Below are 25,130 nucleotides of genomic sequence, written 5' to 3'. Positions count from 1 at the left end.
TAGTGCTTGAACGTTCTCACTCCCCGCGATCCAGGCGGATAGGGGCACACGGTGAAACCCTAGCCCATCACAGGTGTACAGAGGGCCAGGTGACACGGGGGTAAATCCCCAACACAGGGGAGGGATTATAAAAGGTGGTAGCCTAGTTCATCAACCTCACCGTATCAGCATATCAGAGAGTCGGCTGCTCACATGGCCTGTCCAGCCATTTTCCCGCCATTGCTTCATTTCCGCGAACAAACCTTCCAAACACCCATGACTCACTGTAAATGAGGTTATGAAGCCAAAAGTTCAATCCTTAGGTTTATCGAGTCGTTCTGCAATGTCTTATTGGTCCCAGCCGACCAGTCGTGCATAGTGACAGGTCCAAACTTTCATAACCTCGACACGCCTTACGCCATTTTGAAACGTCAACAGCTAAATCTGTAATGTTGCGATTGAAAGAAACAGTGTTTTTGTCCCAGCCTCTTGCTTGTGTGTATAGTTTAGTCGAAATGCGTATAACGAACTGATTTGGTTGGTAGCGTTGTTGTTTAACACCGAACCCAGCAATATTCCAAATATATGGCGGTGGTTTGTAAGACCAGGCAATCCAGTGAAAAACAGCATGTGCATCGATCTACGAAATTGGGATACGATATTATGTCCCAACCAAGTCAGCGAACCTGGCCAATTCTAACTGGGATCTTCACGGACCTATTAGCGAAGTGAATATTAGATGTTCCTGTCCTTTCAGATCAGGGGATCCCAGTACAGCACCAGAAGGGCATGGACTCGATCGCCGGAAACTACCCGCGTGCCGGAAAGTGGCAAGGTTGAACCTGTTCCACAGAAACATGACGAGATTTTTAGGTGACATTCTGTATATACACAGTACAACCAGAAATTACTGAGAATTTAAGATTGTAATTTTATATATTTTGTTCACTCATTACTCACGTATTAAATGTGAATATTAGCAGAACATAACTGCAGATTCAAAGACAGGTGAACAGTTAGTATTTTGTCAAGTCATCACGGGCAGCAATGCAGGCTTCAATGCGGCGGGGCATACTACTGATCAAAGAAGTTAGAAAGTCGTGGTCCATGCTGTCCCAATATCGGACCACCTCTTCTTTCATTTCAGCAATATTTGCCAGATTTTTCTTATTGACACTTTCCTTCATAAGTCCCCAAACATTTTCTATTGGATTTAGGTCAGGGCTATAGCTTGGCCAATCTAATAATGTCATATTTTGGGTCCGAAACCAGGCCTGTGAATGCTTTGAACGATGTTTTGGGTCGTTGTCCTGCTGGAAAATCCAAAATTTCCATATAACACGTGAGCAGATGGAAGTAAATGTCCCTCGAGAATATCTGTGTACCGCTCACTGTTCATATTCCCTTCAAATACACAGAGGGGCGTTGCCCCTAACACAGATATGCCACCCCACACGTTAAACTTCGGACTGTACTTTGGACGCTGATACAAAGGTTTTTCAGTTTGTTTGGTCAAGAATCTCAATGTATTAGGAAACAGCCACACATAACTTTCATCTGAGAAAATCACATTGTCCCAGTTAAAATTTCTATGCTGTAAGCACCAGTTCAACCTTCGCTCCTTTTGTTCAGGTTTCATGATCGGTGATGGAATTCCTCGACTTTTCTGCCAACCCATTGCATTCAGCTCAGTTCTAATTGTCTCCTTACAGAGAGCCACAGTTCCTCTATCAATCATATCCAGCCTTAAGTTTTCGTAAGTCCTTCGTTTGTTTTTAGAAACAAGAATACCATGCCGCCTCCTGTCACCGACAGTCAATTTCTCTGGGCCTACCTGTGCCTCCCTGGTGCTCAATGCCATATCCATTTGCAATATTTTCAAAACACGATAAACAGTGGACAAAGGGATGCCTGTTCTACTTGAAATCACTTAAGCTGATTTGATGTCCTTGTTATAAAACTCTAAAATCAACTTCCACTTCTCTAAATCATCCATACTGACGATCACTGAAAATGTCGTCTGCTAGCAAGTAAACAAAGGGGGATAACTCTTCACAAACTAATGAAAAAGGATTAACGGAGTTGTCTCTCTTGAATGAAACCAAGCACTTGATAGCTGGTCAAGGTTGTTTATACTAGAAATCCAATTAAACATATTCCTAAAATTCTCAATAATTTCTGGTCATACTATACTATACCGTGAAGGTCCGGGTTAGAATATTGGTCTTCTGTAACCCATGCTTTTCCTAAGAGGCGACTAACGGGATCGGGTGGTCAGGCTCGCTGACTTGGTTGCCACATGTCATCGGTTCCCAATTGCGCAGATCGATGCTCATGCTGTTGATCACTGGATTGTCCGGTCCAGACTCGATTATTTACAGACCGCCGCCATATAGCTGGAATAATGCTGAGTGCGGCGTAAAACTAGACTCACTCACTCATTCTGTATATACTAACAATAGTGTTCCCGTTTCCTAGTCTTAGCAGTGAGGCTCTTGGGTTAGAATTGCGTGCAAACATTATTCACCCAGTTGCACCTTGAAATAATCATTTAACCAAACATTCGTAATGTTTGTTTCATTAACCAACCAAACAACTCCGAGCATCACTGACATAGTCAGCTTACAAGTAAACAAACCGCCTTTGATCATTTTTGCCTGCAGACATGATTCATGGATTTCAATCAAGTCAAAACTTTCTGTCACACTTTTTGACGGATTTCTTCCAAACAGATAGATTTGTATAGGTTGAAATTTAAAGGTTTCATGTCGTACAAATATATTTTATGTAAAGTTGTTTGGTGAGTCGGTTCTTACAATAACGAATAAACCCTAACCCGATGTTTACTATTTCACCAGCCAATATTTACTTATGTAGGAGAAAAATAAATAATACGTTCTATTCATTAAATGTTTGTTGTGACAGGGGGCTCAAAATAAAGTTTATTTTAACAAATTCAAATTCAGGTTCTTTTATTTGTATATTTAACCTTTTCAAATCAATCACAGAAATACCCTTTATATGTTCTGTCAAGATTGGTGCTGACTGAATACAACTAAAACCGCCTGATGACAGACACCCTTTTATTCCTTTATGTATATCCGGGAAATCAACTGTGTGCTGAGGAATATGCAAGGGAGGATGAAACAAACTGCATATAGTACACAGTTATGAATACACAATCTCATTTATAAAGTGGTTAAATGTGACATGTTATATTTGGGATTACACTTTCTTAGTACAGTACAGATTCTAGTTCGTTTGTTAGGTTGAGTCCCATCCGGGATTCCAACCCTCACTCTCAGTCAGGCACCTAATCACCAGCACGCAAAGTCAGCGATCTAACCCACTGAGCCATCACTTATTACATATGTTACTGAAGTACACATTTACTACTTCTTGTCACGTTTTCCTTTCCATAACAAAATCTTAGCAAAACTCCCTGCAATATGTTGAAGTACTTCAACGTTGTGATGGCTTATCAAACACATATTCAAGAATTTATCTCAGGAAATATTTCATTATTTCACGAATTAAATCATTGCTCCCGAACGCGTTCGCTCTGAGGCCGAGTTAGCTGTGTGTGGAAGTGTACGGCAGCCTGGTCGTGTTATCCCGCCCAGATGCTTTGTGTGAGAGGTCAGCCCGGTCGCCCAGCTAGACAATATCAGTCATAGACATCTTCCATTACGCTGAGGATATAGCCTTTTCGTCATTCCACAAGTGCATCGCTTCACTGCCTACAACAACAGTTACCTCCCTTCCTTATTTAAATCCGAACCAAATCGTCAAACCAGTTTAGATGGTGGCAGGGTCGCCGTGCCATTAGGTGTTGTGACTCCCCATTATACCCCACGCTCTTCAACTTCGAACTCCTGATACTGAGTTGTGTGAATATATGGAATCTACTCTCATTCCGTGTAGTCACTCTACAGTATGTACACATTATACAGGCTTATTTGCAGCAATAAAAACACGCCTACTTACTGTAATCATAACACCACTGTCTTCATAGGTTTAGGGAAAGTTTGCAGTTCTTTTGTACTCATTTGTAAGTACTTGCGAACGCATATTATCACCTTAATCCTTGTAATTACTGAGTCCAATGCATTGAAGACATACAATAGGAATGAACGATCTCATATTAACGTTAAAATAATGTTATTAAAATATTCATACATATCTAGAAAAGAGTGACCTGGTACGTCTGATAACATTCACATGCATGGACAGTAAGTTTGACTGCAGCAACATTTCCTTTTTGTGAGATAATACCAATTCTGTGAATGTAAAATGTGACTAGCTTTCGAATTGCTTCCTCCGTTCCCACTGGCGAATCCAGAAAGAGTTTGAGATACCCATCACACCTGTCCTGCACCTCTTATCCCTATCCACCACCACAAACACCTTTCTCAAACACCTGTGTCGGTCTCGTGTTCTTCATAACCATTAAAACAAGTAATATCTGTGATATAACTGCATGTAGCTCCTTCTATCGGCACTGATTTTAACTTAAGCATTGTTGACTTATAGATTAGAGATGTGACCTAACCCCGACAAGTCTCGATAAAACAGGTCTCGAACAGCACAATACCCCCACCCCCACGACTCTTGATTAAACCATCAAGTACACATGTCTGCCGCTAGGGGCGCCACTGTAGTTCTGAGTTGGAGGAGGTCCAAACCATCAGTTATCTGTGTCTGTTTCGCTGCTCGATGTCGGCGCAAGCATTAGTGGGATCACTACATAGACCAGACATAATAGCTAAAGAGCGTAAGTAACGGATCCTAGTCTGGTACGCTGTTGTTTTCCACGGGTTATTGCTGCGATGGGCTCTGCAAGGTGGCGCCATCTGGGCAGCCTTGTAACGGAAATGACCCATATGCTGCTTGTTAAAATACGGGCTGAAATGAACAAGGCTTTAAAAACACATATGACGAACATGTGCCATTCAAGCGTTGATTTCTTTGAAGAAACTACATTTTCAGTCAAAAATAGTTCAACATCTTCATAACTGGCCTTGGACTGACGTATTCTGTGACAGCCTGCGTAAAAAGTTTCGTCATAACCGTTTCATTAATGCCATTGATATCACACGGGGAATAATGTCAGAATATGCATTTACATCGCAATAAACATGGACGACGGAATTATTTCATCGAAGGAAACTACAAAATCTGAATAACAGTGATCCCTCGATCAAACAAGCTAAGATCTAAGGTTGACTATAAGATGGTTGGTTCTTTTACTCTGAACTCTTAGAATCTAATCACGTCCGCAAGGCCATGGTAAACATTTCCCATGAACGTTTTACTCCGATTTTTACATTGTCTCGTGGGTGCAGCAGTGTTTGAGATAACGCACATGTGTAGACATAGCGACGAAATGGTCCACTCCGTAGAAACATATAGGTGTTTTTGTCTGTCTGGCGAAGGTCAGAGCACACCGGTCGGAATCTTATTGAGTGCATGCTCATAAAAACCAGATTCCGTGGGTTTTCGATTAAATCTGCCTTGGCTGACAAAATGTTAGTCTGTTGCCAATACCCACGAAGCCAAGTCTTGCAGGATCTCGGCGTTAATCTGTGTGCTCGTCAGGAGGCATGTACACGAGTAGACGGAACACAATGAAACATTACTTCCCTTGTCTGGTTTGTTTGTCGCATCCAAATATAATTTCGTAAGAGATGACAAACAGATTCAACACGATGTTACATGAAACGACGTCATGCTTGGTCGGTGCACCGGATTCTCGTCTTGAAATTCGCGCCATTCTACAGTAAAACTGACGCATATGTCATTATGCAAAAAACCCAGAGAGCATGCACCCGCCATAACGTGGTTTAAGTCAGACAAATCACACGAATCTGTTGATTCCAGAAAGTGAATATGCTAACCCTATCGGCTGTGGTTGACTCTAGTTCCGGAATCAAGAGATTCTCCTGATTTCATGCAATTACTCAACGTAATAATGTAACATTGTGTTTTACTCACAACGTGGAGATGATTTCGTCGAATTTAAGAACGAGTGCGATTTTGGTCTGGAGTGAAATCACGGCGTGTTAGATTAAAGTTAGAAAACAACCCAAACAGGCCCAGACGGTGACAATTGTAATGAAACCTACTTGATAATGATAATTCGTAATTAAGGTGAATCTGCAACTAGTAATAGATTAGCAGATCCTGGGACGGCTTGTGGAAGTAAATGTGACACTTGTAGTGCTTTAGATCACTAAAACCAAAACCATCGGTTCGAAAACAAAACAACCTACAGTATTATGCTGAAGAAAGAGTGAGTGAGTTTGGTTTTACGCCGCTTTTTAGCAATATCCCAGCAATATCACGGCGGGGGACACCAGAAAGGGGCTCCACATGTTGTACCCATATGGTGAATCGAAACCGGGTCTTCAGCGTGACAACCGAACGCCTAAACCACTAGGCTACCCCATCGCCCCCTAGAAAGGAAAGACTGACTGAGTTTGGTTTTACGCCGCTTTTAGCAATATTCCAGCAACATCACGGCGGGGGACACCAGAAATGGGATTCACCCATTGTACCCATGTGTGGATTCGAACCCGGGTCTTCGGCGTGACGAGTCAACGCTTTAACCACTAGGCTACCCCACCACCCCAGAAAGAAAAGAAAAGTGTTCATATGACAAATAGTTTCATTCAGATGGGAAACAGTTCGGTGGAACTGAACCATTGTGATGTCTAATCCTTTACATTCACTTCAGACAGATCCGACAAATCAAGCAATAAAAACGTATAGCTCAAGGGCTTTTATGTTACAAAACTAACACATATTTACATGTCCGTCGGCGTTTCCACACGTTATTTTGACACATTATATGGTAACTTCCCCGAATAATTTATGTTCTGCATGTTAACGACCCGGTACAAGTTCTTGCTGGCTTCTTAACACAACCATGAACTGCTCGAACTGCTTCACGTTTAGAATTGGGTCGTATGGTTTTGAGTTGAGGATGATAAACTCAGATCAGCACTGGATGTTTGACAACCGATTCGCGGACTGTGCCAATGGTGCACAATTTCAGTAGACTTGTTTTGTTTTTGTTCTGATACCTTTTCACAACGCCTACATCGATGTGAAGTTTGTCAATTCCGGGAAATATCCAATCTGAATAGATGGTACACAGTCAGTTCACAAAACAGCATGCTGCTTCAGAACACATCTATATACAAACTGTTGACCTCCGAATATATGCTACTTTTGATAAAAACAAACTATTTAAAGTGACCTGGAGCCCAATGAAATGGGGCATTCATAATTCATTCCTTCAAATCCTTCGTGTAACCCGTGAATATCCAGGTCATGAAGATCCAGGTTAGAACTGATCGTCAGTAACCCATGCTTGTCATAGAAGACGACTAACGGGATCGGGTGGTCAGGCCCGCTGATTTGTTTGACACATGTCATCGTATCCCAATTACGTAGATCGATGCTCATGCCGTTGATCACTGGATTGTCTGGTCCACACTCGATTATTTACAGACAGCAGCCATGTAGCTGGAATATTGCTGAGTGCGGCGTCAAACAAAACTCAATCACTCCTTCGTGTAGAGTCATAACATTACAGTAAGGCTAAACATCAGGAATAAATATATCAGTACGTTTTGATACTTTGCTCGTCTTTTGTGTTTCTCTTTGTCTATGGATTATTGTCTTACGTGATTTACCATCAATATAAAACGTGTGAAACAATAGGACAATCAACGTCACTCTGTACCTCGAGGCACTGATCGTCTTTCACAGGGAGGGGCGGCGGGGTAGTCTAGGGGTTAATGCGTTCGGTAGTCACACGCCGAAGTTCGATTCACAACAATGCGTACAGTGTGTGAAGTCATTTCTGGTGTCCCTCGCCGTGATATTGCTGGAATACAGCTAAATGCGGCGCAAAACTAAACTCACTCATACACTGTCACAAGGAATTCCGGGTGGCCACGAGTGCCTTGACACCCGGTACGCCAGTGAGAAGTTAGGTGTGGGGGCGGTGGGGTAGCCTAATGGTTAAAGCGTTGGCCCGTCACGCCGAAGACCCGGGTTCGAATCCCCACATGGGTACAATGTGTGAAGCCCATTTCTGGTGTCCCCCGCTGTGATGTTGCTGGAATATTGCTGAAAGCGGCGTAAAACCAAACTCAGTCAGTCAGTCAGTCTAGTGGAGTCATCCCAGCATGAGGTGCTGGTGGATCATTTCTGCCCAGGAGCCATAGTCATGGAGATCAGTTGCGCAAATGACGATCGTTGATTTTGTCCGATTCCACTGTATGCGTAAGTGTGCATGGCTTGTGAATGTGTGCATGGCTTGTGAATGTGTGCATGTTCAAGAAAGCCATTTTTTAATAGAATATAAAGTTTATTGGCATCAGCCTTATTAAAATGGATGTTCTCCAACTCATGCAATCGCTTTGGTACAGATCAACATCAAACAAAATGGGAATATGTGTGGGTAGGATGTTGTAACTTACGTGATAGAATAGAATTGAATCTCAGCCGGGAGAGCGAACAGTATCATCCACGATTATAAATGAACCAAATACACAACGATATCGTCCAAAACCTAACATCAAACGTTGTTCTTTTCATTTTGAACATATATTTCGAAAGCAAACATTTGGCATGAGTGGACACCCTTTCAGTCAAATAAGTTTATTGCATCGTGTCAGCAAATGTAAGACCAATTAATGCAGGTCTACTCGTATATTTCTCTCGTAAAACCAAATGTATTGCCGGCAAACCCAAAATCATAATCAGTATGTCCTAAGATTGAATTTCAATATTTAACTAAGGGGTGCAACTCCATCCAATGTTGATTGACTGCCCTCACTAAACCTTTAACAGGATCGCAAACTGAAATGAGATAGCTTTAAAAAACCCAAAATATACACAATGTTGAGTGCATGTCTTCTGACTTCAAAGTGGCGCCAAACAGAAGCATTGCTCCTTAACAGGCACATGCAGAGACGGTCTACGAAGCAGTCAGAGTGATAGGTGAATCTTTTTGACAATCAGATGGAGTCAAACTACTTCAGTTGAGCTTTTCCTCAATTACCGCTGATGATTTCTAAATTTTTGACATTATGACCGCAAGCTGGAGCAACACAAGTAGATTATCATAATGGGTTGATAAAGAGACAATCAGTTGTGGACTTCTCATCAAAACATGCCTTTTGCAGTTGTACACTCGTTTGAAAAGAATATTTACAAGACGTACATGGAGAGATGATATTGAAAGGAGATGCCTACAAAGATGAAACACGGTTTTTATCAGAGGAATATTTCTATAATGATGATGACAGCAGAGTAAGTTAGGAATTCACTTCCTTGAAAAAAGACCACTCCTCGACGATCCGTTTACAACTGGTCTTCAGCAAAGTAAGCTTGTCGTAAGTAAGCGACTTAAAGACCGAACCTGTGAAGATCCGGTTTAGAATTGGTCTTCAGCAACCCATGCCTGTCGCAAGAGGCGACTAATGGGATTGGGTGGTCAGGCTTGCTGACTTGGCTGACTCATCGTATCCCAATACCAATCACTGGATTGTCTGGTCCAGACTCGGATTACTTACAGACCACCGCTTAAAGCTGGAACATTGCCCAGTGCGGCGTTAAAAATGTGTCGTAAGATTAATGTTTCCAAGTAATCATAATATGCTGCAAAATGTTTTAATTGTTCCGTCCATTGTTTCAGTGTTAGTGATTGGCAGTAACTGTTTTCCTTACCTAACATGAGAGAGGATGCAAACCCCACACAGACCAAAGTACTCACTCCTAACCGACAAACCCTTGTTGTTAGCCGTTCGTATCGTCTCATCTTGTGACACACATCTGGGGATGAGCCCTCTTCCGCTCTCCGGGCAGACGCTCAATGTACTACACCACTGGCTATAAAAGTTGGAATCATGACCAGACAAACTCGTATGGCAGCATCGCCATAACGTTAACATGTAGCCAAGTAACGTTAACCCGCCGTTAAGTGACGTTAACAAGCAGCCAAGTAACATTAACACCCCGCCAAAGTAACGTTAACACGCCGTCAGGTGTCGCTAACAAGCAGCCAAGTAACGTTAACACGCCGTCAAGTGTCGTTAACAAGCAGCCAAGTAACGTTAACACGCCGTCAAGTGACGTTAACACGCCGTCAAGTAACGTTAACAAGCCGTCAAGTAACGTTAACACGCCGTCAAGGTGTCGCTAACAAGCAGCCAAGTAACGTTAACACGCCGCCAAGTATCGCTAACAAGCAGCCAAGTAACGTTAACAAGCCGTCAAGTGACGTTAACACGCCGTCAAGTAACGTTAACACGCCGTCAAGTAACGTTAACACGCCGTCAAGTGACGTTAACAAGCCGTCAAGTAACGTTAACAAGCAGCCAAGTAACGTTAACACGCCGTCAGGTGTCGCTAACAAGCAGCCAAGTAACGTTAACAAGCCGTCAAGTGACGTTAACACGCCGTCAAGTAACGTTAACACGCCGTCAAGTAACGTTAACACGCCGTCAAGTGACGTTAACAAGCCGTCAAGTAACGTTAACACGCCGTCAAGTAACGTTAACACGCCGCCAAGTGACGTTAACAAGCAGCCAAGTAACGTTAACACGCCGTCAAGTGACGTTAACAAGCCGTCAAGTAACGTTAACAAGCAGCCAAGTAACGTTAACACGCCGTGTCGCTAACAAGCAGCCAAATAACGTTAACACGCCGCCAAGTATCGCTAACAAGCAGCCAAGTAACGTTAACAAGCCGTCAAGTGACGTTAACACGCCGTCAAGTAACGTTAACAAGCCGTCAAGTAACGTTAACAAGCAGCCAAGTAACGTTTACACGCCGTCAGGTGTCGCTAACAAGCAGCCAAGTAACGTTAACAAGCCGTCAAGTGACGTTAACACGCCGTCAAGTAACGTTAACACGCCGTCAAGTGACGTTAACAAGCCGTCAAGTGACGTTAACAAGCCGTCAAGTAACGGGAACACACCACCAAGTAACGTTAACACGCCGTCAAGTGACGCTAACACCCTGTCAAGTCAGGTTCACACTCCGTCGTCTCCACCACAAACCCTGACCACCACAAAACTCTTTAGTCGCCTCTTACGTCAAGCAAGAAATAATTGTGATAACATCGGACGAACTATTTAACACGGCAATGGATATGAACGAAACATGGGAATATGTAAAAGTGAGTAACATGTCCGAACTTAGACGCACAAGAGAAATTGATACTTCCTAATCAAACTGATCATATTACACTGACTGACCTTTGTTTGTATTAACACAATACTCAGATGTGACCGACATTGAGAATATATTAGTGTGAATAACTTAATATAAGTTTGCATTTAGTATGATAAAGGTCACTGGGTTAGTATGTTCAATGTATCAGTTTGTCTTGATTTCAAGGATATATATGCCTTTACGTTTCCAAGAGACCGAGCAGGCGCGCTGGTTCAAAGGCAGGTCCTAGCTGGGACTGATGAAGCAATACTTCGGAATTTATATGAAAAAATCCCTGTAATGAACCATAAACAGCACCTGGCCCTTTAGATAGAAATATACGGACACCTTCGATAGCACCTGACACAACAATGACAATTTAAATGGAAATCTGACACTAAATTTAAAATACAAATGACACATGACACTGTAACAAAATTGTAAAGGACACCTGGCAGTATAACCAATTTTAAATAGGCTTTAATGACAAAATAGATTGCACCTGACAGTATAATCACAACTTGGCACGTGGTACTCCAATGACAACGTTGGAGACAGCAATCGCTTTAATGACAACTTGGAAGGCACATGGGTTCTATCGGTTATACATGCAACGTCTGTCATTCCTGGCAGCATTCCCAGACAGCACTATTCCTGCTATATCCAGCATGCATGAGCAGGTTTGGGCCCGGAAACCAGAGGTTGACATTATGAGCAACTTCGCTTGATCACTGTGACACTCAATTTGCCGGGATCATACTGCGACAACCATGGCCCCGGAGTCTCCACGGGAAAAACGCAACGTACCAGGAAATTTGAAATCAACGTCTGTCGTTCTGTACAAACTTTACCTTCGTCATGTGCCATATCGAGATCAGTCTCGTACATTCAGGGAAGTTTCCCATAATGCACCTTAAATGATATGTCGCTCAGCATGCACAGCTATATCGGAACATTTAATGGTTGGCGTCAGCTTTCATATCAACTAGATATAGTTGGGGGCTTTCTCAGAGGGTCGGAATACTGCGTCTGAGTAGGTCATTACTGTTAAACTCTGCCATGGCAGATCAGTAGTTCTATACAACCATTATATAGCTGGAATATTACTGAGTGAAGCATTAACGAACAAACAAACAAAAGTACTACACAACCGGCAATAGTTCTGAGTTGTACAAACACACACGCAACAGGCTTTAAAAATGCAAAGTATTGAATACTATCACCCATGTTCACCTCATGTCATGTACTCCAGTAGCAATAAGATACACGTCTATTGAGAATGTTAACAAAACCATGATCGTCTCATTAAAGCGAGCCCAATCACAAGCATCTATTCAACATCACATATCCATCAACATGTTCATCAGTCCTATCTTATCCCTAGTTCATCTTTACATCCAACTCCAGGTTCGGTACACGCTGACGAAGTACCGTTAAGTGAATCTCAAATTATCAAACCAACACAAAAACCAAACCGCATGTTTAAACCCGAAACTATTGCTGGGTCTGTGCTAAAACACTCGGCTAAATTCCTTTCATTCAGGACTTTTATTTACCAACTGCAGACTTGCTTGTTTGATGTAAGATGTCAAACGATTTAGAATTGGGCTTAGTGCACATGGAATTCCTTTCCGGGGATTATGCAATGTTCTTGTTTACAGTTGGCCGGGGACGTAGAAGCCATTGGTATGGCAAACACAAGCACGGGATTTCAGTTTCATTGGCGGAAATGTGGATGAATTCCTGTAATCCTTTAAAGTGCTGTGTGCGTTCGTCTCAATACTTTCGTGTTCTCACCTGATCTACCTGGACAAAATAACTGCAAACATTGAGCTTAATGTTGCTTCAAAGGTTCCTAAAATTAGAAAACGTTTGGTCGTTTTATCCCTGACGTTAAAGACAGGTTAGGCTGCGAAGGTCATGAGTAAACTTGAAATATCTTTACTGTGTATGTGAAAGTAATCGTTGTTCAACGCCGAATTTAGTGATAGCTTGGCTTTATCACACCGGGATATAAATTAGGGCTGCACAATATAACCGTAACGATACGTATTGCGATACGCTGATCGAAAACCGGTATTTTGACTTGCATTCGGAAAATTTCGTAACACTCGGAAATCTTCGGATATTTCCTTTATTCATTTGTGCCAAATATTATTCACATTTTTATTTTTAATCATGAATAAAAGTTGTTATTAAAGCTTTATCAAGCATAGTGATTTTGCTGTGTATTTGCTCTATAAATCAAGCATTACCTCGATTATAAGTAGTGTTTACTTCACGCAATATATTGCAATACATATCGCAATACATGCTTTTGCATCGCAATATATCGCAATATGAAAATTCTCTGCAATACCCACCCCTAATATAAATACAGCCTTGAACAGGTAAATAAGTATTAGTGAGTGAGTATGGTTTTACGCCGCTGTAAGTATCATGGCACAGGGCACACGAAATGGGCTTCAGACATTGTACACGTGGGGAGTGGAACCCAGGTCTTCGTCCGGACGAGCGAACGCTTTAACCAATCACCCATTTGACTAATGGAGGTGTGTGTGTGTGTGTGTGTGTGTGTGTGTGTGTGTGTGTGTGTGTGTGTGTGTGAACCTTTCACGTAGGCGACTGCCATCTCAGGAATGTGGGCCGTTCCTCATGATGTTAGTCACTGTTTGGATCTACATTGACTGACTGTTGCCCAGTGATAAGGCTGGACATTCAGATAGCGGTGAAAAACAACATGCAATCAATCATATGATGGAATGATAAATGAAACTACATGAATTGCAAGAAATAGACTTCGCTTAAAATGTACATAATTTCAAGCAGGAGTGAAAATATTTTACGCTTCTGTGTAAAACTTTTATATCAGTGTAACCTGTGAATGATTGTTTGCCGCACGTGCAATGAATGTCCTAGCTATGAGAAGACGACGTGTAAATGATTCAGACCAGACCAGACATTCCAGTGACTGATATCGTGAGCACAAAGTTGGGGGTACATGACATGCCATCATCCTCGTCAACGTGCCTGACAACCCGCTCCATTTGGTCGCCTCTTAGCACAAGAACACTGACATAGGGTTTAACGTCGCCTTGTTCACAACGCTGTATATGCGCGTATGGGTCTGGCTGCTTGAACCAGTCCGGGATTGTGACGGGTTTATAGTGCTAGCCCTTGGATACTATAGCGTAGTGTAATATCGATACCTCACTTAGATTAGTATACCGACTCCCAGGCAAACAGTCCTTGAGGTTCCCCCCGTTGTGATGAGTGCCAGGCAGAGTTACAAGTACCATCGTTTGGTACGAACTACCGACTCTCTGGAAGACGCTGTCGACGTAGTCTCTCATACAGACCCTGAAGCAAATATATCTAAGAAAGCCCACGCGAGTCTAGAAAATGTGGCATGTCTAGATTTCCACAGTTGAAGAAAGCCTCAGGGCTCTTTTTCATTATATATATATATATATATATATATTTACTATGAACTTTTTTTCAGTAAAATATGTTCATTTCAGAGACTGGTTGTTAGCGTACTGTCGACGAGACCGCAAGTCGTGAGGAAATCGTTGACTCAAAGCTGCATTTTCGTAGCATAACAGTAAAATGTCAGTTCAGTGGGGTGAAACAGCACATTGGCCACAGTCGAGTGAGCACATACACAACACCATATGGATCATAACTCGCGTATTACCGGCTGCACACGAATTAAATATTCTTATAGACCCAGTGAGACCGAAAATATATTATATATGAAGAGCTAGCAGATTTTCTTTATCACCTCAAGTGAAGAAGTACTCCAGTATCCGTACTCCATTACCAACACGGTAAGCCTGCTGATCCCGACCCCCAGCAAATCTCGTCTTACCTCATTAGGAAACTCTACTGGGGTCAGGGGAAATACGCATGCACCCTTATGAATATTCATAACGGACATTTCAAAAGTTTCCTTTCCGCGACGGCCCATAAAAACCCTGTCTAAAACGCCCCCTGGCGTCTAATGCACTTCCAGAGGTGGTTTAAATAATATTTACATTCAATGCGTTCTTGAAACTCAATAGAGCATGAAGTGGCTAAGATCAGAAAGGTAGTGTTCCCATTGAGCTGTGACCCGCCTCTCAGCGACGGAGAACAAGCCATGTTTAACCTACAGTTTACCGTACAAACACGCAACGTTGTAGCCACATAAAGGTTTGTAGGCGATGAAAAGGCTACAAGCCCGGCTTGAGTTTGGGGACAATTTAAACCACGTGTGTTTAATGAAGTCGGGGAGACTTCCCTTCAGGGTGTAGTCGAGTGTACATTGACTGGTACAGACGCTGATTAAGGAGCTGCAAGCTGACAACTTAAGCCACTTTTACTGTCCATAACTCACACTGTCATTGGTATCAGACATCCTTCAAAAGGTGGTAAAACCGTCATTATAATCTCACGCCCTGGGACTTGATGAGTCAAGGGGTTTTCAAACTGGGTACGCCAGTGTGTCGCGCTGTGTTAACATACGGTAGCAGTGTACACGATAACACGCGGGTCAACAAAACACATACACTAGTACATAGTCAACTGAATATAATTAATGGTTCGTTGAAAATAATTCTATTAACGAACCCTTAAGTCTCTTACAGCAGAAAAGAGGATGAACATAGACAGCTATTTGGGGACATGAGAAGGGGTATGTAAACTATGTGCGTGCGGGGTGGGATAGCGTTGCTTATTTCAAATATAGGTCAGAGTCTGTTAACCAGAGTAACAGTAACCAGTAAAGACACATTGGTGCATATTATTAAAGCCGCCAAAGACAATGTCGTTTTGTTCTGAAACACGAATCGGATATTTTTGGTTAAATCTCTAATAATTTTTAAGTGCTGCATTCATTAGCTGAATCAGCAGGTGAATTGTGACTTTCATTCAACGTGAGGTAAATATTTGACAGCTAGCAGACGACAGTTTTGTTTTTTGTTGGTAAGTTTACTATGACATGTATAAGTTCCATGGTAACATCAATTTCAATCTAACCTTAGGTCATCGTAGCTAATTACTTGGATGCCAACTTCACCAGACATTTATCAATAAACAGGACTTCATCTACCAACATGGTGGCAAGACTACCCTGTTAGTAGATGAACTAAGCATATTTGATAATGGATAGTGGACCCAGTTTGTGATAGTGGACAAATCGAAGGCAGCACAAACGTTTCCCCAAGTCTGTCTGTTCCTGGGAAGAGTAGATGCATCAGTTCTTTATCAGAATATTCAGGATGTTATTGTTGAGAAATAATACATGATCTTCGACGTCACAGTTTATAACAGATGGCAACAAAATGCAACACTCAAAACGAAATACTTATTCGAAACACATGGACAAGTGGCTGTCAAATTCAGACCCGTATGGTTTGGAAGAATCCAGCAGTCCTTCAAAGGATTATACATTCAATATATCTCCCATGAAAGTAATATTTGTGTATATAATAGATTTATATCGCTTTCTCAAAAGCGTATATAATTATATATGCAAGTAAAATGATAACATTTATAAAGGAAAGAAACAATCGCATTGGATTCACGTTCGATATGTTAGCGAGCAATTATTTCCTCAAACAACAGTACTTCGACATCTTTTCTGGATGTACACAAAGCAATTATTTGTGATGCACATTAAAACACACTATTTTCAAGAAAGTCACTGTATTATTGATTTCAAAATCCAGACTTCTACCATTCTTATCAGTGTTCAACGAAAAGACATTCATATGCCTTTAGAAGCGATTTATCCCTAAAGTGGGGAAAAAGATGCCATGTCATACGAACAGTAATTAAATATTAACTTGTATTTTCCAAGCGTTCTGAAAATAACATCCCATCCATTAACTGCTCTCCTTGATTGAAAAACCAAGAAATCACAGAGCTGATAAAAGCTGGTAAAAAATAGACATAGTTTCTGTCGATAAATGAGGAAGACACGTTTAACAGAAAGATGACAGCATATACACAATATACCGCAAGTCCATGTCCATGTAATATATTAGAAAACAAATTGATAAGAAACCTAATTAGTATAACCATATTAATAATAGTGTATAATGAGTATAAAAATCATTCCATCTTTTTCTACAACCAGACCGTATGTATTGCCATTACACAACATGCAAAATTAAGTAGTACACAAATTCAACATCCACAGATAATATAAAGTAAATTAAATAACATCGTTAAACCAACATGCAAAGAATAGAAGTAGCACACAGGTAAATATTGACAGAGAGCCTCGATTATAGATAGTACACTTACCGTGATTGACAAAACTCATTATGACGTCGGAACCATCCAATAAATCCGGGTTTAATCCGACAGAAGCGTTTCTCGGACTGCTCCGAAACACCGTATCATCATCCGTCATTTCCCCATCTTCGTTTTTAAGCTTTTCATACAGATCCATCATAAATTTAGGCGCTGAATCCCCTTTGCCGTGGGTCTTGGGCTTGGGTTTCTGGTGGAGGCCGAGGAGAGTTAAAATTTCTTGTTGCATTTCACGTTTTTCTCTGCCGGGTAGTCTTGTAACAAGCACCGTCTGTTGTAAGTCATTATCGGCGTAGAATGCAGTACTCATGGTGGAGTAGGTCCCCGTGACGTCCCCGAGTACCAGCGATATGGCGATTGTAGTTCTCACAAGCCATCTGCACCGTAGCCCTTCCATTTTGAAAGAAATATCTGATCGCTGTTATCCCTGGTGACTCGGTTTCCCCCTTCTATGCTTGCGTTGTTTTATTTCGTAGTTCGGTTAGGGTCAGTAATAATCCAGGTCATTTACAAAACTTGCCCTGGATTTAGATATCGTCTTCTATCCTCCGCCAACCACTCACTGACACATTTGTCTGTCACGCCGCATTTTACCAGGTGCAAAACACAGGTGTAATATCCCCGTGGTCAAGAGGCCGACGGTCCGTCGTTTTCTGCGCTTGATTAGGGCGAAGCCGATCCTTCAGCATAACAAGCCCAACTGCGACCGGATCGAGCTATTTCTGTGGTATTCGCTGTCTTCTGAAGCCTCCAGGCCAGCTAAACAACTGATAAAATCTCCACAAATGAAAACAAGCCAATCGGAAACTCACCAAAACAAAGGCTACTGACAACTCGCTCAAGCTGATTCTATTCCTTCCCCAGGGCGGTGGAACAGGGGCTATAAAACGTGAACCGGTTTTGTGAAACTGGTTTTATCAGCGGCGACGGTTTCGGTTTGCTGTGGGTAAGAAATATTGAGAAGCACGAGGCTCAGTTGTATATCGTGGGTTTGGCTTGCTACAGCTACTTAAGTAATAAAAGGCTTATCAAATTAAGACTTTGTCTTACTTAAATTCTATATTGATATATGGTATGTAGAAGGTATACACAAGCTCGGTCATACGTCGTCACAACGACTTTCTCCTGCAGCGACACCACTTCATCCTCTACAACTACGCTGTGTGTGGTTTGGTAAGATTGCTTAACATTTTACACGAATAATGATCACCACCAAAATCCAGATTTTATTAAACTGCAAATATATAATGAACATCTGCACATCTTGAGAGTCGAACACGGGTAGTTTACAGAATGAACCCACTATCCACTGTGCTACTCCACCATTAAGATAATTTGCAAATGACATATATTTCAGAAACGTTACATTTGTCACCAAAAGGTGGATCGAGGAGTTTTTAAGGGAAAGTGGTGTGGTTGGGCAGGTATGGGTACCCGGTGCGGATACAGCTTTTTGAGAAAGTGTGTGTGTGTTGAATTAAGGAGGCGGTATGTATGTATGTATGTGTGTGTGTGTGTGTGTGTGTGTGTGTGTGTGTGTGTGTGTGTGTGTGTGTGTTGAATTAAGAAGGAGGTATGGGTTTAATTGAGGTTTATTTCATTTCATAGGTTCCACGCACGCGCGCGCACACTTCATTTTCACACGTTTTCACGAGAGTTCCAATGGTCAATTAATTAACTTTCAGGACAAAAGGGGGATGGGGTGCACACCCTGGATCCGCCTATGAATACAGCAGGACTTGTCAAGGATTAGCGTGCGGTTCGCCTTTACACTAATCCCTGGAACGACCCCCATTACCAAACCCCAGTCAGCCCATACCACATAGTCCCTGAAGAAATGTTAATTTTTGTATAAGGTAAAATATACTACTCACACTTTGCTAAGGATCACAAAAATTCGCACCCTTACTTAAACGTAGATTTATAATTTGTATCGTATCCATTTAAAACTGGATAAATAATGATATGGTAGGTAACACATCTTTAGGAAAACAGCCACTTTAAGCTAACCGTATGCACCATGGCACCAACCAACCATTTTGCTAATCATGGCACGGGTCATTGACAAATAAACAACACCTGTCAATAGCAGGTAGGGGATCCACACGATGCAGTGATATACTGTAAACTTGGATCCATGCTTACAATGGGCTTAGATATTTAAACCAAATTTGACCCCACATCATAGTTTTCTGTTGAATCAATGATTTGATCCTTAGCAAAGCGTGAATAGTATACATACAATATATACATAAGCTCATAACATAGAGTCACTGAAACACTGTGTTTTGTAGAAGGTGTTATAGTGTTTGTGTGTGTACATATAAAGGAACATACGAGCGCGTAATAAGTACCCTTCATATGTCTGATGTCAGACCTTGATCCCATACACGGATGCTGGAGTAGTCTGTCTCACAGTCCCTGAACCACACTAATTTCCTTACTGCCAAGCCCCCTCTGCAGTGCTAAAGCCCTAAATAAAGCAAGTCTAGATTTCCTCAGGTTCTGAATCTCTGGTCTCCCTAGGGCTCCTTTTCAATATAAATGGGCTTGTTTGTTACTATCAAAATTATATATATTCAGAGACTAAGCCTTAGTCTAATGCTGGAGCTGCGAAACTGAAGAGAGAGGAATGGTGTGGGCGGGGATGGTGATGAATATTTATTTGCGTATGTATACATGTAAGCTCTGGGGGTCTGTTCGAGAAGTTACAACTCATGAATTTTTAATATATGCAGGAATGAATAGGTGGCGTGATTAGGGAGGGGCGACTGGGGATCGGTTGGTCTTGACCTGACCTGGGTGACTGTATCATGTCGTCATAGTGGAGATCGTAGGCTTTCCGTCCCCTTGTTCTGGCCACCCTCAGCCTAATTTTGTGTGAAGGCACTAGTGGTGTTCCGATTAATTGAAATAATCGAAGATTGGTCGCAGTGACCAAACAATCGATCACATTTTCTCATAATCGATATTAAACGATTTTGGAACTACTGTTTTAGTCTTTGCAACACTTGACAATGGAACATATCTTAGAAGTTGTTAGGGCCTGATGTTTAATTCTTATACTGGACAGACTCCAGGAAGTTTATGTCCATGATATATTAGTCATCACTTTAAAGTAGCAAGTTGCATCATGTTATACATATCAGCAATAACAACCTGGATAGGAAAATCTGAAAAATGACCCTAACCAATGTTTTCGATGATTGTTCGTTGGTAATGACGGACACTGGATGCGAACTGTGTTTCTTTAATTACCCGTGTAATGGAGCTACATTGAGCGGCAGGCCTGCAGAGAGGTAGAATTGAGTACATTTGGGGAGGAGCTGACTGGTGTGTTTGTTGTTTAACGCCGCACTCAGCAATATACCAGCTATCTGCGGACGTCGGTACATAATCGAGTCTGGACCAGGCAATCCAATGATTAACAACATGAGCATCGATCTACGCAGTTGGGATACGATGACATGTGTCAGTCAAGTCGGTGAGCCTGAATACACGATCTCGTTAGTCGCCTCTTACGATAAAGATGGGCTGCTGAAGATCAATTCTAATCAGGGATCTTCACGGGACTAAAACGAACAGAAGTTAGAGGTCCCATTGGGTTTGTTGGAGTCGTACCTTTCAATGCAGATCAGTGGATCCCAGCTGAAGACCAATTCTAACTCGGATCTTCACGTGTCAGGAGCTCACTGGAGCGGTATTGCGGACGAGAGAATTAGAATTAAACTGAGCGGGTGGGACGTGGTGGACTGGAGATATTGGTGCGGAGACAGTGGACAGTGGAATTAAGGAAAGGTGTGGAGTGGACAGTAGTGATTAACTGGGTGAAATGGAAGGTTAGAGCGACAGAGAAGTAAAGAGATTTAAGCGCTGGAAAAATTTGGTTGGAATCCAGCGATGGGGTTCAGCGGTGCATTTGTGAAAGGAGCTGAACAGTGGTGTAGGAACGGAATCAAACGACGCCTATGAAAAGAGAACTACATAGTTGAATGAAGTGGGACTGTTGAGGGAAACGGAGCGAAACAACTTCGTTGAGAGGAGCTGATGAAGCGGCGTGAGTGGAACGACAGTTGAGCAGAAAGCAGTAGTAGCGTTGAGTGGAACCGAGTGGTTGGGGTGGGTGGGGGTGGGGGGGGGAAATGGGGTGGAAGTCGAAAGAGCGTTGGGCGAGTAGAAAGATGGTTGTATTTAATAACAGCAATATTCCAGCTATATGTCGGGCGAGTAAAAAGAGGCTGCGGTCTTGAGGGAAGTCCAAAAGGAATATATATCCTTTGCCATTCCGGGACCTGCAATTCATTGTTTCGAATTAGTATATCGCCTACAGAAGGTAAACAGGAATGTTTTTATGCATGAATTCTTCATTGAATCACACACAGCTCGTGTAAAATATCTAATTGTGTTTGAATTCATTGAATAATTACTGACTACGAGATTATGGGAACATGAGTCTAAGTGAAAAATGGATAAACGCCATTGAAAAATACGTGAAATATGGAAGCGCTAGTAAAATCCACGAAAGCTTCCTTGTGTGTCAATTAAACTCATTTTCCAGTTCATTTACCACGGTGTCCAGTGTGGGCGATTGAGGTGAGGTGAGGTGAGGTGAGGTGAAATTGGGTTTTACGTCGTGCTTGAGAATATTTCGCTCATATGACGACGTGCATGCGAGTGTATGTGTATGTGCGGCTGCTTGTACTAGCCCAGACTTAAGCTGGTTTTATAGTGCTAGCCCACTGAGATACCATGCCGCAGTGAAGCATGAATACCCCACTCAGACACATTATACTGACTCCGAGCCGACCAGTCCTTGCTGTACCCATTAATGCCGAGCGCCAGGTAGGGACCAACAAATACCATATTTTAACGTCTTTTGGTTTGACGCGGTTGGGGATCGAACTCGCGACCTTCCGCTCTCCGGGCGGACGCTCTAACCACTACACCACGGAGGCGGTCTATGGGCGATTGAATTAGGGCTGACCTGCTGACAGTTCCGTGTGGTTAAATCCCACTAGTCACAACCTCATTTTGTGTTTAGGGACCTTGTGTTTTTTATCATACTGACAGCGACCTTGTTTTTGTGTGTACCCATGTACGGTTTCACCACGTAGCACGGTGTAGGTATTGTAGCACTTACATTCACAGGTTTTTATGTTCTCAATTTATTGTTTCTTATATTGATATAAATTAAATTGTTCTCGTCACGATATGGCTGAGATATTGCCGATGTGACGTTAAATATTAACTCACTCACTCATAGTACATTCAACCTGATTCACGTTACCTCTCTGTATTGATGTAGCTACGAAGAGATTAACAGTTTAATGTGTTGTAATCTGTTACGAAACAGAAAATGTATTGTGCATGCCTGATATACAAGGGTTGATTGATAAATGCTGAGCGTCACGAAGACAGCGTTGCGTAATATCGAAATCTGTTCTTGTGGCCATTGCGTGATGTCCTACAGGTACAAGGTATATCCACTACAGCTTGAGTCAACTTAGCAAACTGGTTCGCTGCGACAAGTCAGTAAAATATACTGGGCCTATGACCTTTGGAAAGTGTGCAGATGAACCACAAAACGTATATTACTGAAGTAATGCCGATGCGGTGTAAAATCTCAACTCACTCACTAACTCGTCCTGAAGGAGTGAGTGAGTGAGTTTAGTTTAACGCCGCACTCAGCAATATTCCAGCTATATGGCGGCGGTCTGTAAATAATCGAGTCTGGACCAGACAATCCAGTGATGACATGTGTCCCGATGACATGTGGTGTCAATCAAGTCAGCGAGCCTGACCACCCGATCCCGTTAGTCACCTCTTACGACAAGCATGGGCTACTGAAGATCAATATTCTAACCCGGACCTTCACGGGTCTCGTCCTCGTGTGTGTGTGTGTGTGTGTGTGTGTGTGTGTGTGTGTGTGTGTGTGTGTGTGTGTGTGTGTGTGTGTGTCTGTCTGTCTGTGTGTGTGTGTCTGTCTGTGTGTGTGTGTGTGTGTGTGTGTGTTTGACGCCGAAGACCCGGGTACAATTTGTGAAGCCCATTTCTGGTGTCCCCCGCCGTGATGTTGCTGGAATATTGCTTAAAGCGGCGTAAAACCAAATTCAGTCAGTCAGTCAGTCGTCCTGAAAGGCCTATGAATCCAGCAACACCAAAACTGTTTCAGGGAAGCCACAATCTGATGATTACCGACCAGCGAATGATCTGGCATCATACTAGTGTTTGCTGTTTCTGAATTTTCCCGAAAAGCCTTTTCACTGCCCTTTGGACATGAAAGGAAGTATTAGATCGTTCCAAAGCCTCTGACATCTGATGAAACGAAACCACGTATATCATGACTCGTGGCAATATAACCCTGTTTGAAGCTGATCCAGGAACCTCTGATAAACAGGAAGAAACATTTAGACGGAACTCATTTCGGCTCGTACGATGACGTCACAGCAGGTGTGGAGATCCCTTTGAACGGCCACAAGAATGGATCCTACGAAACTGCGATACAATCCTAACGTTTGGACAAAAGTGCATCGAGGTGGAAGGGGGAATATGTTGATATATATATGACTTTAATGTTGCTTAAATTTACCCACCCTCCCTAACATATTAATTAAGACACAGAAACAAACAGGATACAACTCCATCAACAATGCCATCCTAACAATAACCGATGTTTATGACGTATTTTGACTTAGTGAAGACACTATATAAACTGGGTATAAACGGTCAAATGATTTCCAACCACAGTGGCCTACAGAAACATACACACATTGGGAAACTGCTGTATAAACGCAGTGGGAACGTCAGACTCTAATTATAAAGAGTGGTTCATGCTAAGCGACTTGCATATGTATCGGATTGTGATAGAAATTTCTCGAATCGGTGTATCCCATCGATAACACTATGTGGTATATACTGCTCAAACATAGAAAGTGGTTCATCACAGTATCGGATTGTGAAGAATTGGAATCGGTGTATCCATCGTGTTGCCAACCAACACCCTGTACAACAATGTAAATGTCTGTACAACAACAACGCCGGGCGGTGGGGTAACATAATGGTTAAAGCGTTGGCTCGTCACGCCGAAGACCAGGGTTCGAATCCCCACATGGGTACAATGTGTGAAGCCCATTTCTGGTGTCCCCCGCCGTGATGTTGCTGGAATATTGCTAAAAGCGGCGTAAAACCAAACTCAGTCAGTCAGTCAGACTATCAGTACAACAACAACGCACATCCGACAGTTTGCACGTGCGTTGAGTGACATTACTGATCTTAATGCTTTCACGGAAGGTCGATTCATCTATGTGACCTTAAATTCTGTAAATTATAATGATTCTACTCATCTTTCATTTGTGCTTTACTTGATCCGTTTCAATGTCATCCTCTGTGTCTCCAGGGCCCCTGGTTCCAACCAGCGGTTCTCGCCCTCAACCCATAATACGCTGGCTTGATTCTGCGTCACTTTCCTGCAGAATTGGTCTAGACATGCGCGGATCTAGTCCCAAAAAAAAAAAAAAAGTGTTCCAAATGTACTACATGTTTTATGCCCAGGGTTCCGAGGATTGGGGTGCACCCCCCCAAACGAAAATCCTGTATCCGCACCTGCAAGACAGTCCATG

At 42.3% G+C, this 25,130-nt stretch overlaps 1 protein-coding gene across 2 annotated transcripts in view; it reads right to left on the bottom strand.

The window, feature by feature from the left end:
* Positions 1-18,377, bottom strand: part of LOC124286269 (bone morphogenetic protein 7-like) — a 38,971-nt gene extending 20,594 nt beyond the window's left edge. For both annotated transcript variants that reach the window (XM_046722616.1, XM_046722617.1), the window contains exon 1: positions 17,503-18,377. In XM_046722616.1, coding sequence (XP_046578572.1) covers positions 17,503-17,908 — 406 coding nt within the window. In that variant the 5' untranslated portion in view covers positions 17,909-18,377. The remainder of the gene's footprint in view (positions 1-17,502) is intronic.
* Between the last annotated feature and the right edge of the window lie 6,753 nt (positions 18,378-25,130).

The sequence above is a fragment of the Haliotis rubra genome, unplaced genomic scaffold, assembly GCF_003918875.1.
Source record: "Haliotis rubra isolate DU_JTF1 unplaced genomic scaffold, ASM391887v1 Scf38, whole genome shotgun sequence".
NCBI classification, from domain to species: Eukaryota; Metazoa; Mollusca; class Gastropoda; order Lepetellida; family Haliotidae; genus Haliotis; species Haliotis rubra.
The sequence above is the reverse complement of the archived record's forward strand: the minus strand, read 5'-3'. Positions and strand labels throughout refer to the sequence as shown.